We start from the raw sequence: 15,618 nt of genomic DNA, 5'->3' as shown, positions 1-15,618 counted from the left end.
AAACACCAAGAAAAGTCCAGGTAAAGATTAGCACTATGTAGAGAATTTGCGGAGGATGACAGGACCCAGAATGACTAGTGGTTCCTTGAAGGGGTCAGAAATGGTGGCTCTGAAAAGGTGACCTTTAAGTTGAATCTAATACCACAGTTTGGATCAGGGAAGAGTGTATTCCAGACAGAGGGAACAGCAAATGCAAAGCCTGGTGTGCTAGTCACTGAAAGGTCGGTGTGGGTGCAACCCGCTGGGAGGAGAGAAATCCTGGGGGAGATCACGCAGCTCCTCATAGGCCAGGGCAGGGGTGCATTTTACTCTGGGTGCGACGGGAAGCCATTCTGTGATAAGATCTAACTTACAGTTTTAAAGAATCACTCTGGCTGTTGGGTGGGGAATGGGTGGTAGGGGGCAAGAATAGAAACGAAGGACCAGGACACTGTAGTGATCCAGGCGAGAGGGGATGGTGGCTCAGACCAAGCAGTAGTAGGGAAACTGAGAGAAAATGAGGTTTTAGTTTAGGATTTGGAGGTAGACACTATTTCTAGGAAGACTGGAGGTGGCGTATAAGAGAATCAAAGATGAGTCCCAGATGTTTGTGTTGAGCTATTGGATGGATGCTTTTGCCACTGACTCACATGGAGTAAGACTAGGCAAGAAAGGAGGAGGAAAAGAATAGGGTTTTGTTAAGTTTGAGATTAAGACATCCATATGGTGATACCAAGTAAGCGGGTGGAAGTGTGAATCTCACCTCTGAGGAGAGGTCGAAGTGGAAGATATGAATGTTGAGTACTAATCGCTTGTAGATGGTATTAAATTCACTTAGTGGGGGCATGAAGATGGAGAAGGGAAGGGGCCCAGGCCAGCTCCCAGGGGCGCTGCAGCCATAGGGACTGAGCTGACAAGGAGCAGCCACATGGTGCGAACACAGAGAGGGGAGGAAAACGAGGGGATCGTCATGTCATAGAAACCAAGAGAAAAAACTAAGTGGACAAGGAGCAGTGGAATGTGGCTCTACAGCTTACCATATTTTGCCGTATATAATGTGCACTTTTGCCCAAATTTTTGAGGGAAAAATAAGGATGCACATTATACATGGGTGGTACTAATTCCATGTTTATATAAACATTTTTGATTCTTTTATTTATGCTTATGTGTTAAAAGTATAACTCTAGAAAGCAATAATGATATCCATATGTAAAATAACACCCTGGAATATGATAATTGGTTTTGTTTCTAAATATGAACAAATTAAAAATTGAATTAACAAATTAAATTGAAAGTTTTTTTCCTGAAAGTATGGGCCAAAAATGTGGGTGCACATTATATGTGGCCAGATATGGTATTTGGGAGCTGAAATAAAATTGTATGGCTGCGATTCCAGTGTTCAAACTGCTCATTCTTCCACCTATTTGTCTCAGAGAATTAGTACAAGCCCCAGTGAACCTTCCCACATCTCCTGCAGGTTGGACAAGTTGAGTAATTTCCTTTTCCTCCCTAAGAAATAAAGCTGTAGAGTGAAGTAATAGCAACGCCACTCTGTTCTACCCTCACCTGATGGGCCCCATATGCTCCCTCCAAGCGGTATAATCAGCTTCCTCAACCAGAGGCCTTGGCTCCCAGATCCACGTCAGTGACCACGGGAGGCGTGCCCTGAATGATAGGTCTCCCCAAATGGCCAAGGCAGGATTAAGACCTGGGCCTAGCTCCACACCCTCTGTGATTGTATGTCCCAAAGACAGCTCCCTTTGCCTCAGCTTCCCCTAACAAAGCACACTGGGAACAATGGTCTTTCCTTCCCACGGTGCTCTGCTCTCCTGTGTGCTCGCTGCCACTCTCCCTGAGATCATCCTGATTTTCAGCACAAAAGCTCCCAGATTACTGCTCACTCTTCCCCAAAACGTTCCCAATATCAACCTGTTCCCAGGTGGCCTGACACCATCATGGAGAAAGCCTCGGTCAGACACTCGCATGTCTCTGTTCTCCTATGCGGGCCTTGCTTACCTCCATCCAGTGAGGACAGGGGCCTAGCAGCCCACATTTGTATTATCTGCTGGGGGTAGGCGAGAGGTGCAATGGAATTGCCACTCAAGGAGCAGGGAGTTAGGTGGGCTTTTTATCAAGGGGTGTGAAGCATTTGGAGTCTTGAATCTGGGAAGGCAGGGGGTTTCCTAAGCATACTTGAGCTCAAGGTGAGGAAGTTCCCTCATCCCTCCTCTCTCCAGTTCTGGTGCAACTGGACTGTCCAGCCACCAGATCCAATTGGCCCCTTGGTTCCCCTGGAGTCACAATCACCGCACCACAGGAGGGAGCTGCAGCTTGGGCACCTCCTCCTCTTTCTGCCTCATAACTGTCACCTCCCACCTCCTCACCTCTAAGGAGATGGGGAGGTGGCCAGGACACAGGGTTTCATTTACCCTAGGGTGACACTCAGCCCCACAACCCAAAGCCAGTCTGCAGCCTTGTCGTGAACTCCCTTTGCTCTGGTTACCTGCACGGGATGCAGCCTGGACTTGGTGCTTCCTATCCCCTCCACTGTCGTCACGGCAACATGGTGCAAGGAGCAGATGGGGGCCAGACAGGCATTGACAGAAAAATGGCTGCAACCGCATGTTAAGGCCATTCCATTGTCTACTCAGGTCATGAGAGTGGACTGGAGTGCAGAGCCTGGACTTTGTGATGCTGTGCGTCACTTCTTTTCACTCTACCCGAAGTTCTTTTCTCTTCTAGAGGGGCCCTTGCCTGTCCTCCAAGACTCTGAGGAAGGCACAGAGGGAGCTCTCCTGGTGAGCCCTGAGCCCCTCCAGCTCCTTGTCGGGTCAGGCATCAGAGTACCCTAGGCCTCCCAGCTGGAGCAAGGGGGCCAGGGTCACTTTCAGACACCTCTTACTCAGCTCGACCCCGGAGGAAGAGCTAAGGGGAAGTTTCTGGCAGGTTGCAGGCCCAAGGTATGTTCCTCTTTCTGAGAGCCCTTCCTCAGCCTCTTCAGTTTCAGCACCTTTAGACACTTTTGCTTCTGTCTTCACCCACCTCTACTTCTCCCATTTCTCAGAGAACATGAGACACCAACCCCTCAAAGCTTGCTTACATCCCTTCCCTTGCTCATTGCTCATTCACTTGTACAATCAACACCACTTATTGAGTGCCAAACACACACCAGGCACTCTGCTGAGGGCTGAGAAGTAAAGGGGAATAAGATGAAATCTCTGCTCTTTAATAGCCTACAGTCAACCCAGGAAAATAGAAGCCAGTGTGAAGGTATAATTTCGATATCTAATGGTAAGTACTCAGGAGGACTGTGCACAGGGCACTATGGGACTGGCTCAGACAAAGGGCACCTAGCCATCTTGGGAGACCAAGAAAGGCTTCCTAGAGGAGGCGATGGTTTTCCCAGTCCTAAACAGCTAGTCACATTAGCCATGTGGAGAAGTCCCAGAAGGAAGGATATTGAAAAAAGACTTGAAAACCAGCTTATGCAAAGATCAAGAAGTTAGTGGGTACAGAGTGTAGCTGTTCACAGCTGTCTGCCTAGGGGACTAGGATCCACCGATGACTGGAGTGCTGGGCCCACGTAGAGAAAGAAAACTGGAGAGGAAAGGTGGGGTATATGGTGAAGGGCTTCGTGTGTGAAGCAAAGAGATGGGACTTTATCCTGGGGGCATCGGAGACCTGTTGAAGGATTGCGTGGGACGTGAAATGAGTCCGGGCTTCAGAAAGGCCGCACATGCACACCCACTCACTCACAAGCTGACCATGGCTTCATCATCCTCACACGGGCAATCAACCAACAGACAAAGGATACACGATCTTGTCCTGGAGACGATCATACTTGGAAAGCATCACGGTGCAAGCTCCACAGCCCCCTTCTCCACAGCCCAGCTTGGTCCCGCTCAGCCCCACTGGATGGTCAGGGATTAAGGAACATGAACTCGGAGAAAACGAGAGTCTTTGCTGGGCTGCTGGGAAATAATACCTGGGCAGACCTGGGAGTGTAGAACCGTCAGTGTCACGCACAGGCTCAGGCCCCTCCACCAAGGAGACTGTACCTCCACCCAGCCTCCCCCTCAGAGGGGCTGCGCTGAGCCCAGGGAGGCAGGGAATAGGGTCCTTCCCACCTTCCCTGAGGGACAAGGCATCAGAGTCCCACATGAAAGCACCAAGTTACATCCCCTGGGACTTGAGTTCAAGGACTTAAACTTGACTGGGACTCCAATCCTGGAGACTTTTCTTGGGGTCAGGGTCTTGTCAGCATGGCTTTGTAGGCCCCCCAAGCTCTGTGATATCCCCAGGCAGGTGAATCGGGCACCTCAAAGTCTGAACAGGTGGGGCAGCTGTCACATCTGCCCAGAGAGTGAGATGTTGATCTATTCCAGGGTTTGCTGAGTCCCAGCTTTTTATCCTGAGCCTTTGGGGCTGAGGAAGTCCAGGAATCCACATTATGGCTGGACCAGGACTTTTGAATATCCAGTCTATAGCAAATGTGAAGGGAAATTGAAATGAAGATATTTTTGAGGTCAGGGACCATTAATGGAGCCATGTCTTACACATACGTGCAGAAATAAATAATCAGACACTTGGCACTTGTAAAAGTGCCTAAGTAATAGGCTATTCTAGAAAACTGTGATCGTGGTGGCCACTTCCCCTGAGACACACAAGCTCCGTTGCTACTTTTCCCTCAGAGCCACAGGCCTCTAACCGTCCAGCTGCCTGGTGGGGATGGAGGGAGCTGAGGTTATCATCTCCTGGGCACTTCTCACATTTTCAAGATGAGATTGGTAACTTATGACGATACAGCACCTTCTACCTGGAAATCACTTACACCCATGAACTCTCCATACTAACTGGTTACAGGTGGGGCAGGGACTGCTATTTCCCCACAGATTGAAACAAAGTCAGACTAGGACCCAAGAGGTAACGTGAGCCCTGCAAGCTCACACAGCCCCTTGTGTTACCTTGAGTGTTAGGGCCCAAACACAGTTATCTGGCTCCAGATGTGGGGGCTCCCCCTTCACCATGTGGCTGCCTCTTTTAAAACACATTAGGGGAGGACTTTCTACGTCCTCAGTTACTCTTTTCACTGGTCAGGACATACATAGTTATAGCAGCTCAGACAACTCCGGGGGCATGCAAATATCAATGGCAGCAAGAGTCCAGCAAGATTTTCTCTAGCCTGGGGATCTTTCTGGAAGCCAGGGAGTTCTTCCCTCCTGTCTGGAACCCTCAACAAAGGAGCTCTCAACACAGGCAGCAATAAGCCACAGGAACTTCGTATTTCTGTGCCAACTTTCAGTTTTGGATTTTGTTTGTGAGTTGATCTTTAAACCAGCCAATGTCTACAACCAGGACTTTCTGAGGCTTTCGGACTTTCAATAATTTAGTAGAAAATTAAGCTTGATGTCAACTATCTAAAAAACCCACTAGGTTCACGTGCTGTGAACCTCCAGACCCACCCCCTCTAGCTCGAAAATCCAGGCAAAGTATGCAAGAGCCAGCCACCGTGTGATGGGAAAGGAGTGAACCAGAGGTAAGGCCCTGGATTCCAGGCTCACTTTTAAACAATCCTTTGTTGTTCCCAAACATGTCACTGGAAGCAGCCACTGTATCCCTGCCTCTGGAAGCAAGTGGGGTTTGTTGACAAATCCCAGGATAAGCAATGTCCTCACGGCAGACCCCGGGGGAGTTTCCAGTGCAGGTAGAAAGGTAGGAGTGTGGCTGTAGACTTTAGTCTGTGCTCTGCAGATGTTAGCCCAAAATGCTTGAGCAAGAAGTGGGTCCCTTAACATGTGTAGGCCTCACTCCCTGCTCTGTGAAAGGGATGGCCTCTGTGGAGGTCAGTGAGATAACCTACAGAAATCACCTTGAACTCCACCTGTACATAGCAAGTGCTTATTAATGTTAGCTCCTATTGTATTTTCACTATTATTTTTGTTCCAGGGTCTCAGGATATTTTCCTACTCTTAAAGAATGAAAGTCACAGGGGCACATTACAAAATAGTCATGGAGACATAAAGTACAGCATAAGAAATGTAATCGATAATATTAGACTAATTGTATGGTGCCAGGTGGGTACTGGAAATATCAGGGGAAATGCTTGGTAAGTATATGATTGTCTAACCCCTGTGCTGTGTACCTGAAACCAATACAAAATAATATTGAATATACACCATAATTGAAAAACAAATACATAAAAATAAAGCTTAGAAACGATATGGGGCCTCTTACAGGCACCCTCCCCCAGCTGAGTGAAGAGCAGAATCTGAAGTCCCCCTAAGGTGTGGCCTTGTGCAAGCCTCTCAGCGTTGCCATTTCCACACAGTGGCGCCTCTACATAGTTCCCCACCTCAAGTCCAACACACACCACTTCCTCTGACTTCCTCCCCACCTTCCCAGACCTAGAAACTTTCCTCAGGAAGCCCACCGATGTATTAGGCAAAGAGGCTGTAGAAAGCCCAGCTCCTCCTGAGCGGGAACGACCACAAAGCTCACCAGGGTTAATGGGCTCCTATGGGAGCCATTCTTTCTACAGGCCCAGGATCAGCCCTTGGCTTTACTAGAGCCAAGGCTAAAAGGGGTCCTAAGGAACATCGAAAACAATCTTCCTATTCAATGGCTGAGAATTTCAGCCCCAGCGGTCAAATGACTTCCCGGGGTCACACAGCTGCCGACTGACAAAGCTGCAGCTAGAATGCAAGTGTCAGAGCCCTAACCCACAGCCCCACCCCCTCGCCCCCACCTAAAGTCAGGATACACTTTCTCCTCAGGTAGGCCAAAAGGGTTGTTTCCGGATCTGCATTTTTCTCCACCACCTATAAAAAAACAACGGAAAAATATATCATAGATGTACTCAGCCATGGTCCTGCTGAAGAGTTTGTCAAGTTAATAGGATGTGTTAAATATCTTATGAAAACTCAACAGTTTTTCTTGATAGTTCATAAGAATGACATATTCACTACAAGCCACACTATGTGTACGCTGAGAGTCTCCAGTTCTCAGATTCTACCTTAGCGCTCAGCTCAGGACCCACCACCTGGGAGTTGCACCTGCTATGCTCCTCGGACCAAAGCCAGGCCCTCTTTACATCAAACACGCCAGCTGCTTGCCAGCTGCTGGCTCACACCTGTGAATGCCAGGGACAGCTGAGAGCGGCAGCACGCATATCCCTGGCTCTGCCTCCGGGAGTGTACATGCTCAGACGGCAGAGGGACAGTCTGCGGACCTGTGCTCACAGTGCAGTATCGGACGCATTGGGCTATCACAGTCACATTCAGCACGTGTCAGAAATGGAGGCGAAATCTCAAGCCAAAGGGCCACAAGTGGAATTTTCAATAAGATGGCGAAGGTTGTCTACAACGCAAAGTGCCAGATTCCAATGCAAATTGTCCGGCGATGTGTGTAAAACCATTTCACTACTCACCTGTTATCAAGGGTAAAAGGGTTTGGGTGATTGGGATGGTAAAGGGAAGATAATTTGCAGTAAGAATTTCTTTAGAGAGCACTTTAGTATGAGTCCTACATCTTCTAAAGCCAGGAGAGGAGCATCTGCCTCGCACCTCAAACTTCATGAGGGTGTTTCTGTAGCGCCACGTGGGAAGCTAACAGGGGATGTGGTGCGCGGGCATATCTACACAGCTACAGGCAGTTCACCAGACAAGCAGAAGAAGAAAGCGTCACGTCAATGTTGGGGTTGGGGTGCATACCCAGAGTTCGGGGGAGCAAAAGATGTGAAGTGCTGGCCATGGGCTTAGGGTAGGCCATGCATGAGAGAGACAGAGACACACAGAGACACAGAGAGAGACAGAGACAGAGAAAGAACTGGGTTGGAGGTGTTTAAGTCATTCTAAAAAAAATAACTACAGGCAATGGGACCTCCAACAGAGTCTGTGTGGAGTGGACCTCCCAAAACTAGAGGCTGCGAGAGCAGCTGGCCTGAGAAAAGCAGGTCCCCATGTCACAAGCTGTGATTGAACGTTCCCAGTGATGGCAAGCCATCTTATACCAGCACCAATTGAATGAAAACCTTCTCGCTACCCTCACCTCTCTGTCCTGAATTGAAACTGTACTAGGCAACTTAGAAAGGACCATAGGATTTTTTATTGACCAGAATTAATCAAAGAGGTAACAAAAACTGCCAGAATTCACCTCTTGAATAAAGTTGAAAGGAGTAGAAGATAAAATGAATTTTCACTTTTGATTACACCCCACAGGTCCAGCTTATTCAAAGTCCTGGTTACACAGGAAGTTATGTCTGTTTTCTTGGAGAAGAAATCATAAACGCATGAAATAAAGATCCTCATCGCCTTTCCTGTAGACGGGAGTAAGGGCCCCTTACCTGACCATCTTCCCCCCATGTTGGTCCTCCCTCTTGTCCTCCAGCTCAGCTTTCATAACATCACATCAGATCCCTGTTCAATATTTTCAGCAACCTCCCCCATATTCAAGATAACATCCAAGTTCCTTACGCTGTCTTTTGAAGCTCATTTCAATATGTCTCCAATCTTCATTTTCAGCCTTCCCCTCCTCCTACTTTCCCTGCCAAGCTGGTCTTTGTACTCCTTTGAAAATACATAACTTCTGACTCCAAAGTCTTCGACCATTTCATTCCTCTTCCATCTGCATCTTGACTTATCAGAAGCCCCCAACACATCCCTAGGAAAGGCCTCCATATCACTCCAGCCACAAGTGGCCCACCTCCCTTGAATTCCTACAGAGAGTGGCTGTGCCCCTCTCACAGCAGCGTGGCTAGAGGGTTTGCCCCCAGCCCACTCCACAGAACTCGTTCAACAGGTTGCCACTGGGTACCCCAAAGGGAAAACACTCAGTGGGGAGAGAGCTTAGGAAACACTGGGTTAAGCAGATTGTTCTGGGAAGCTTCAATCAGCAAAACAAATAATGGCCAAAATGGGTTTATAACCACCAAGTAAAATGAAAACTTCCAGGAATTTGGACTGATAATTAGTAAATAAACAGACAAACAAATGGGAAGAAGGGAAAGTTTTCTTGGTGGAAGAATGCCAACTAAGATACATGGTTGGCCATCTTGTAACTTGTCCAATAATTGATCCAGCTGAGAATCATCAAAGGATGTTAAAACTAGTGCATGAAACTTTGACAATCAAGATATTTACATAGTCTCAAAGTTCCTCTCACAGGTCATTTATCAATTATAAGGGAAAGACAAGTAACCTGGTAAACACCACTTTCACCAAATGACCAAAATCCACATCACACTAATGGGGAAAACTGATATGATGTCCTCCTGAGGAGGACACATAGCTTCTCTGGCATTCCTGCCCAAATGCAGACTCTGAATCTAATTATAAGAAAGCATGACACAAACCCAAAATGAGGGACACTCTAAAAAATAACTGACTTGACCCCTTCAGAAACATCGATGTCACAAAAGACCAGGAAAGCTAAGGAGCTGCTCCAGACTCAAGGAGATGAAAGAATGTAACAATTAACTGCAAGACACAGTCCTGGGCTGCGACCAGGCTGGGTGTGTTATGAAGGATGTTACGGGAAAATTGAAATAATGCTGCATAAAATCTATAGACTAGATAATAGCATTATGTCAAAACTAAACTTCCTGATTTTTAAAAATAGACTGTGGTTCTGTCATAATATCCTTATTTTTAGTTAAGGGGTAAAGGGGTATGATGTTTAAATTTACCCTCAGATGATTCACAAATAAAATGTTACGCTTTATATCTATTTCTAGTATTTCTGTACATAAACATATAAAAATATTTGTGTACTTAGAATACATATATCTATATATCTGTGTATGAACCTATAAACATATATATATATATATATATGTAGAGAGAAAATAAAAAGCAAATGTGGCAAAATGTTCATAGGTGGGTAAAGTCTACTTAATAATTCTTCATATTCTTCTTGCAACTCTTTTGTAAATTTAAAATACAAAGTTTAAAAAATCAATCTCTTTGCCAAAGGATTTCTTAGGGCTTTTAATATTCACCTATTCATTCTATCCACATTAATTAGGCACCAACTTTGTGTCAACACTGGGCTGAGTGGTTTAGGAATATCTAAGAAGAGTATCTCATGGAGATAGTTTCCTGTGAAGTACATTTTGGAATATATTGCTTTGCCTAACTGTTATCCACTTCTCCCACTAGTCCGTAAGCTCCTGAATGGCAAATGCCTCCAGCCTATACACACCCCACAGGCTCAGGGCTCAGAGAAGCTTGCTAAACGATGTGAGGGAGGGAGGGTTGACTCACTGACACTGACTTCTTGTGGGGATAACTGTTGGACACCTTCAGCTGCATCCTACATGCTAAATCTTCCCAGACTCCTCCAGATCCACAATCTCCACTAAACAGAGAGGGATTGCTCAGAAAAGCAAGAATCCTACCCTCCCAACGATGATTGCTACAATAATAACAAGTGCCTGGGCAGGTCTTCCCCTTCTGCTCCTACTCTAGATCAGGAGAAGATTTGAAAACAACAGTCATCAAGGCCCATTGCCATCACAGAAGTCCCACGGGGTATTTGTTAGTCCATATCGTACATCCTCTCCAGGACCCCAGCTAGCAAAGTCCCAGACAGCAGTCTGAAACAGGGAGAGAAGAAGGCTCGCTTCTAGGATTGAGTCACTGAGACAGTTAATTACCTATAAGGGAGCTCCCATATGGCTGTCAGGTCATTTCTCCATGGAAACACTTCAGGCCAGAAGACACTGACACAAAATATTCAAAGTGATGAAAAGTAAGGACCTATAACCAAGACTACTCTAACCAGCAAGGCTATCATTTAAAATTGAAGGAGAAATAAAGAGCTTCCTGGACAAAATAAATAAATAAATAAAACTAAAGGAGTTCGTTACCACCGAATGAGTATTGCGAAAACCGTAAATGTCAAAGAGCCTACTTTAAGAAGAGTGAGTTGCCAAGTTCTGACCCCTTCTTTCGTAACTTCTTTTTATAACATCCTGTAACGAAAGGTCTAGAACATTTGGGAACAGACATGGAAACACACTCACAGCTGCCCTACTTTGTCTTGGATTCCTTTGCTGGGCCTCGCTTTTATAGCACTGTTTTTACCTCATCACTCCTTCCACTGCCTGTCCTTTCCAACAGTTTCTCAAGAGGCAATATGTTTACAAATTACAAACATCGACATTTATCACAGAAACTGGCAGTGATAGATGGTAGTTTGATGTAATGATACCACCTAAAAATTTTACATTGCTTTCCTAAGATGAAAATAAAATACATGGGAAAACCATTTTTGCCAAGCCAGATTTCCCTTGAAATATTCCAGTGAAGCTCTGGCCCAGTGGCTTAGTTGTTGGAGGATCACCCTATAGACCAAAAGGTTGTGGGTTCGATTCCAGCTCAGGGCATATACCTAAGTTGTGGTTTTGACCCCTGATTGGGGGTATGTATGAGAGACAACCAATCAATGTCTCTCTCTCTCTTCTCCCTTCCTCTCTCTAAAATCAATAAACACAACCTCAGGTGAATATTAAAAAAAGAAAGAAAGAAATGCTCCAGTGAATCACAGCAAACCATCCATTAAGAAGAACAGAAGCTTGTACTGTCACACAGGCACTCACGGTTTAAGAAACAACCACACCTTAATGGAATTCTACCCAGCAGAGAGAAGGAAGGAGCTCCTACCCTTTGCGACAGCATGGATGGAACTGGAGAGCATTATGCTAAGTGAAATAAGCCAGGTGGTGAGGGACAAACACCATATGATCTCACCTTTAACGGGAACCTAATCAACAAAAGAAAAAAGCAAACAAAATATAGCCAGAGACATTGAAATTAAGAACAATCTAACAATAGCCAGAGGGGAGGGGGAAGGGGACAGTGGGGAGAATGGTTTTCAGGAACTACTATAAAGGACACATGGACAAAACCAAGGGGGAGAGTGGAAGCAAGGGAGGGAGGTGGGTTTGGCTGAGGCAGTGGGGAGTGGTGGGGAAAAATGCAGAACAAACAATAAAGTAATTTAAAAAAAAAAAGAAAGATTCACACCTTAGAATGAGATGTGGTCTTGGACGTCACTGAATCCAGCTGCTCAACCAACGTCAAAATTGCTTACAAAAATTCCACAGAAGCCCTGGCTGGTGTGGCTCAGGGGATTGAGCACCACCCTGCGAACCAAAGGGTCATGGGTTCGATTCCCAGTCAGGGCACATGCCTGGGTTGTGGGCCAGGTCCCCAGTTGGGGGCACACAAGAGGCAACCACACATTGACGTTTCCCTCCCTCTCTTTCTCTCTCCCTTCCTCTCTGTAGAAAAATAAATAAATAAAATATTTTTTTTAATTCCGCAGAAGACGCCTTTGTGTAAGTAACCCTTCTAGAAAGCCAATTCAACAGTTTTTTAAATCTCTGCAGTATAATTGCTGAATGCAACAAAATTGTTTGAAGTGTTAGAAGCAGAAGTTTTACTACCACCAACATGGAAGCTTTGCCCTACCGCTTGGTTTGGTGCCAGATGCCAATCCCAAGAGAAAGTGGCACAGAGAGACAACTTTGAACCCCAAAGAGCATGGGGACCCCACTCCCCATTGCCTCCTGGGGACAGACATCACTCAAAGAGAATCCAGCCTTTGGAGCACTGATGGCTCACGGAATTTTCTTACTAGTCACGCCAAAACACCCTAACGATTTAAGCCCTAGACGTCCTACCAAGCACATTTCAGTTTTTGAAAATTACCTGGAAAGTCACCCTGTTTCTCATCTCAAAACAACCAATACAGCAAAACAAATAAAATTGCTTTGGGGGTCGGGGGTGCCCACTGGGCACATTCATCACGCACATGACCATTTACAATGTACAACTATGGCTACCCTCTCACTGTCCCTCTCGTTCCCAGCAGAGGAGCGAGGGCAGGGGCGAGCCCGTCAGCAGAGGGGTAGGGAGTGGAGGGTGGAGACAATGTCTTGTACTCGCACCTCCCCTCTCTGCACCTGCATTCGAAGTTGCAAAGGTCCTCACTTTCCCAGTGCTACAACGACTGGTTCCCTCGTCCTAAGTCCCCCTCTTCCCCATCTCATCCTCCCCCTCCTTAGGTAATCCAGGTGGTTGATTTTTATCAGACCGAGAGATCTGCAACATTTATCTGTAGAACTAAGGGTGGGAGGGGAGCCTGCCCTTTGTGAAATTTCACGTGGCTGCCACAAGATGTCAGTATTTGTCCTGCCACAAGTTACGTGTGAGACAGGGTCAGCACCAATAACGCCCCCTGTTTATTACAAAATCATAGCATGTAATTCTGTAACAGAACAATATCACACTCAAGCCCACCATGTGACATTTTAGGTGAAATGTTTAAATTAAAACTATAAATGATAACACCATGTTATTTCCCTACCAACCACACTCCAGCAGGCCTTACCTCTGCCGGACCCTCTATTTCTATACATGAAATATCAGAAGCAAAGGCTGTGTACATCTCATATCCTGGTATTACCAAGAAAACATGTTCCCATTCCCTCCCTCAGGAAAGGGATCAACGGAAGCCTTAGGACACATTTGATCAAATACAGAAATAGAAGTGTGGTGGGTAACCTCTAGTCTCACCTAGAACCCCGTCCCCCCTTCTCAGCTTCTCAGTGTCTCTACCACTGCAGAGAGCGGGCAGCTGGGGTAAGTTCACAGACACCTCTCTCTTCACTTCCCCCACCCCTCACTCCTTTGCCCCTTGAGTATCTGGACTGTGTAGTAGTCCTGAGAAGGTCTTCTTTCCCTGATCTTACCCCAACGGCAGCCACATCTTTAAAGGGAGAGAGAGGGGAGAACAAGTGAGAGCAAACACGAGAGAGAGAACAACATGTCCTGTTCCACCCGACACACAGCCCTTCCCAGGCAGCAGGGAGGCCAAAGCAAAGGTCAGCCCCTGCTTACCTTTTTGCCATTCACAAAGAAAACCAGCTCGTCAGCTGTCATTGTCAACAGGTGGAGCACCCAGACTCCCAGTACCCTACTCTCAAGACACACTGGCAGTTATTACCACCCTGTAACTGGAAAAACACACCTCCTCTAAAAAATGAAACCAAACAGGCCAATGGGAGGGAGCTAGCTTAGAGCTTCAGCGTATAAAAAGTTCCTGGCAAAAGCCACTGGTTTGCATCATCAAGGAAATGTTAAGCAATCATTCTTGCAAATCACATCCTCCACAGCTGTATCGAAGAGCACAGTAAGGAAGAGTCATCAAGAATATGTGCGACCGTGGGGTCGTAGGCACGGCCCTGGTGGAAACTGCTTCATCCTCCCACTTGCTGAAGACAGAGAAGGGGGAAGGGCCATTGTCAGAGTCAGGGCAATAGACCTCCACGCTTCTCGCCCTCCATGTCTACACTTGTCATTTCACCACTTACAGTTACAGAAACACAGACTCAGCACTTACGTGCGGGACTCACTCTGCTGGAGGAACGTGGAGGTCAGAAGATGCGATGCCTGGTGATTCAGATGCAAAACCTGGCATTGGTCCTCAGCCAGCTACTTATCGCCTCCAGAACTCTGCTGTGTTCATCCTCTAAATGGGAATATGAATGACACCAACAGCAAAAGGCTGAGGGACATATTATATGATACATTTTGGAAGTGCTTTGTAAATTTGCAAAGAACCAAAATATTTATTACTACTGCTGATATATTCTCAAACAACACAACAAAAATAATCCTAAAAACAAACCAGTTTTGAGGCTTTTCTTTTATCCATGTCTCTCAGGAATATGCCCTTAATAAGTCATCAGAGTAACTCATAAAAATATTTCATAATAGCAAATAAATTAAAATGTGCACACAAGCTAGGCACAGGCCAGGTTAACTCTGAGCTGAAAACCTCCCTCCATCCAGTACTCATTAACTTCTTACAGGGGTGTGCAACCTTTTGGCATCTCTGTGCCACATTGGAAGAAGAGTTGTCCTGTGCCACACATGAAATACATTGTGACACGTAATCACACACACACAAAATCTCATAATGTTTTAAGGCAATGTACGATTTTGTGTTGGGCGGCATTCACAGGCATCTTGGGCTGCCTGCAGCCCGCTGGCGGCAGATTGGACTCCCGTCAGTAAACACACATACATATTCAATGTCTACTCAGGCAGCACAAATGAGCTCTCTATAGTCCAGCCCCCAATTGCTTCTCCCAGCTCACACACACACCAGGACTCCCTCTGGTCTCCTTCAGTCCTAAAAAGACCCACACAGTGGGTCTCCAACGGCCCCTCTGATCATAAGGGAGTCGGGTAGTGGGGGAGAGAAAGGCGTGTTAAGTAGATGGGCTTGGTACAGCAACAGCTTAGAGAAACTGAAGACCGCGGGACAGCCACGTTATCAACCCAATGCCTCTCTTCCAACCACAGCTGTTATTAGCCAAGATGAAATCTCACTTGTAGGGTGACCAATCAACCCAGCGTGCCCCTGACCATCCTGGTTTTAGCCCCGAATCCCTTCAGTCCAGGGCAAACTGCACTGGTTGGTCCCCACAAAACAATGATTCTTAACTGGCGCAGGGCACAATTCCCAACCCCAGAAGCCATGTGGCGGTGCCTGGGCATATGTTTTAATGTTATGACTGGGAAGGGTTGTGACGGGTATCTAGTAGGTAGAGACCAAGGATGCTACTGAACA

General features: G+C 46.5%; 1 protein-coding gene across 4 annotated transcripts in view; it reads right to left on the bottom strand.

Annotated features, from left to right (window-relative positions):
* Positions 1–14,471, bottom strand: part of XDH (xanthine dehydrogenase) — a 61,166-nt gene extending 46,695 nt beyond the window's left edge. For 2 of the 4 annotated variants that reach the window (XM_024552616.3, XM_024552617.3), the window contains exons 1-4: positions 13,881–14,032; positions 6,740–6,797; positions 3,794–3,890; positions 2,483–2,591 (exon numbers count right to left, since the gene is read on the bottom strand). In XM_024552616.3, coding sequence (XP_024408384.2) covers positions 2,483–2,591; positions 3,794–3,890; positions 6,740–6,797; positions 13,881–13,922 — 306 coding nt within the window. In that variant the 5' untranslated portion in view covers positions 13,923–14,032. Of the gene's footprint in view, positions 1–2,482; positions 2,592–3,793; positions 3,891–6,739; positions 6,798–12,002; positions 12,273–13,880; positions 14,033–14,382 lie in introns of those variants that run through there. The other 2 variants (XM_024552622.3, XM_024552618.4) reach the window with 2 other exon arrangements.
* Between the last annotated feature and the right edge of the window lie 1,147 nt (positions 14,472–15,618).

Source organism: Desmodus rotundus, chromosome 5, assembly GCF_022682495.2.
Source record: "Desmodus rotundus isolate HL8 chromosome 5, HLdesRot8A.1, whole genome shotgun sequence".
NCBI classification, from domain to species: domain Eukaryota; kingdom Metazoa; phylum Chordata; class Mammalia; order Chiroptera; family Phyllostomidae; genus Desmodus; species Desmodus rotundus.
The sequence above is the reverse complement of the archived record's forward strand: the minus strand, read 5'-3'. Positions and strand labels throughout refer to the sequence as shown.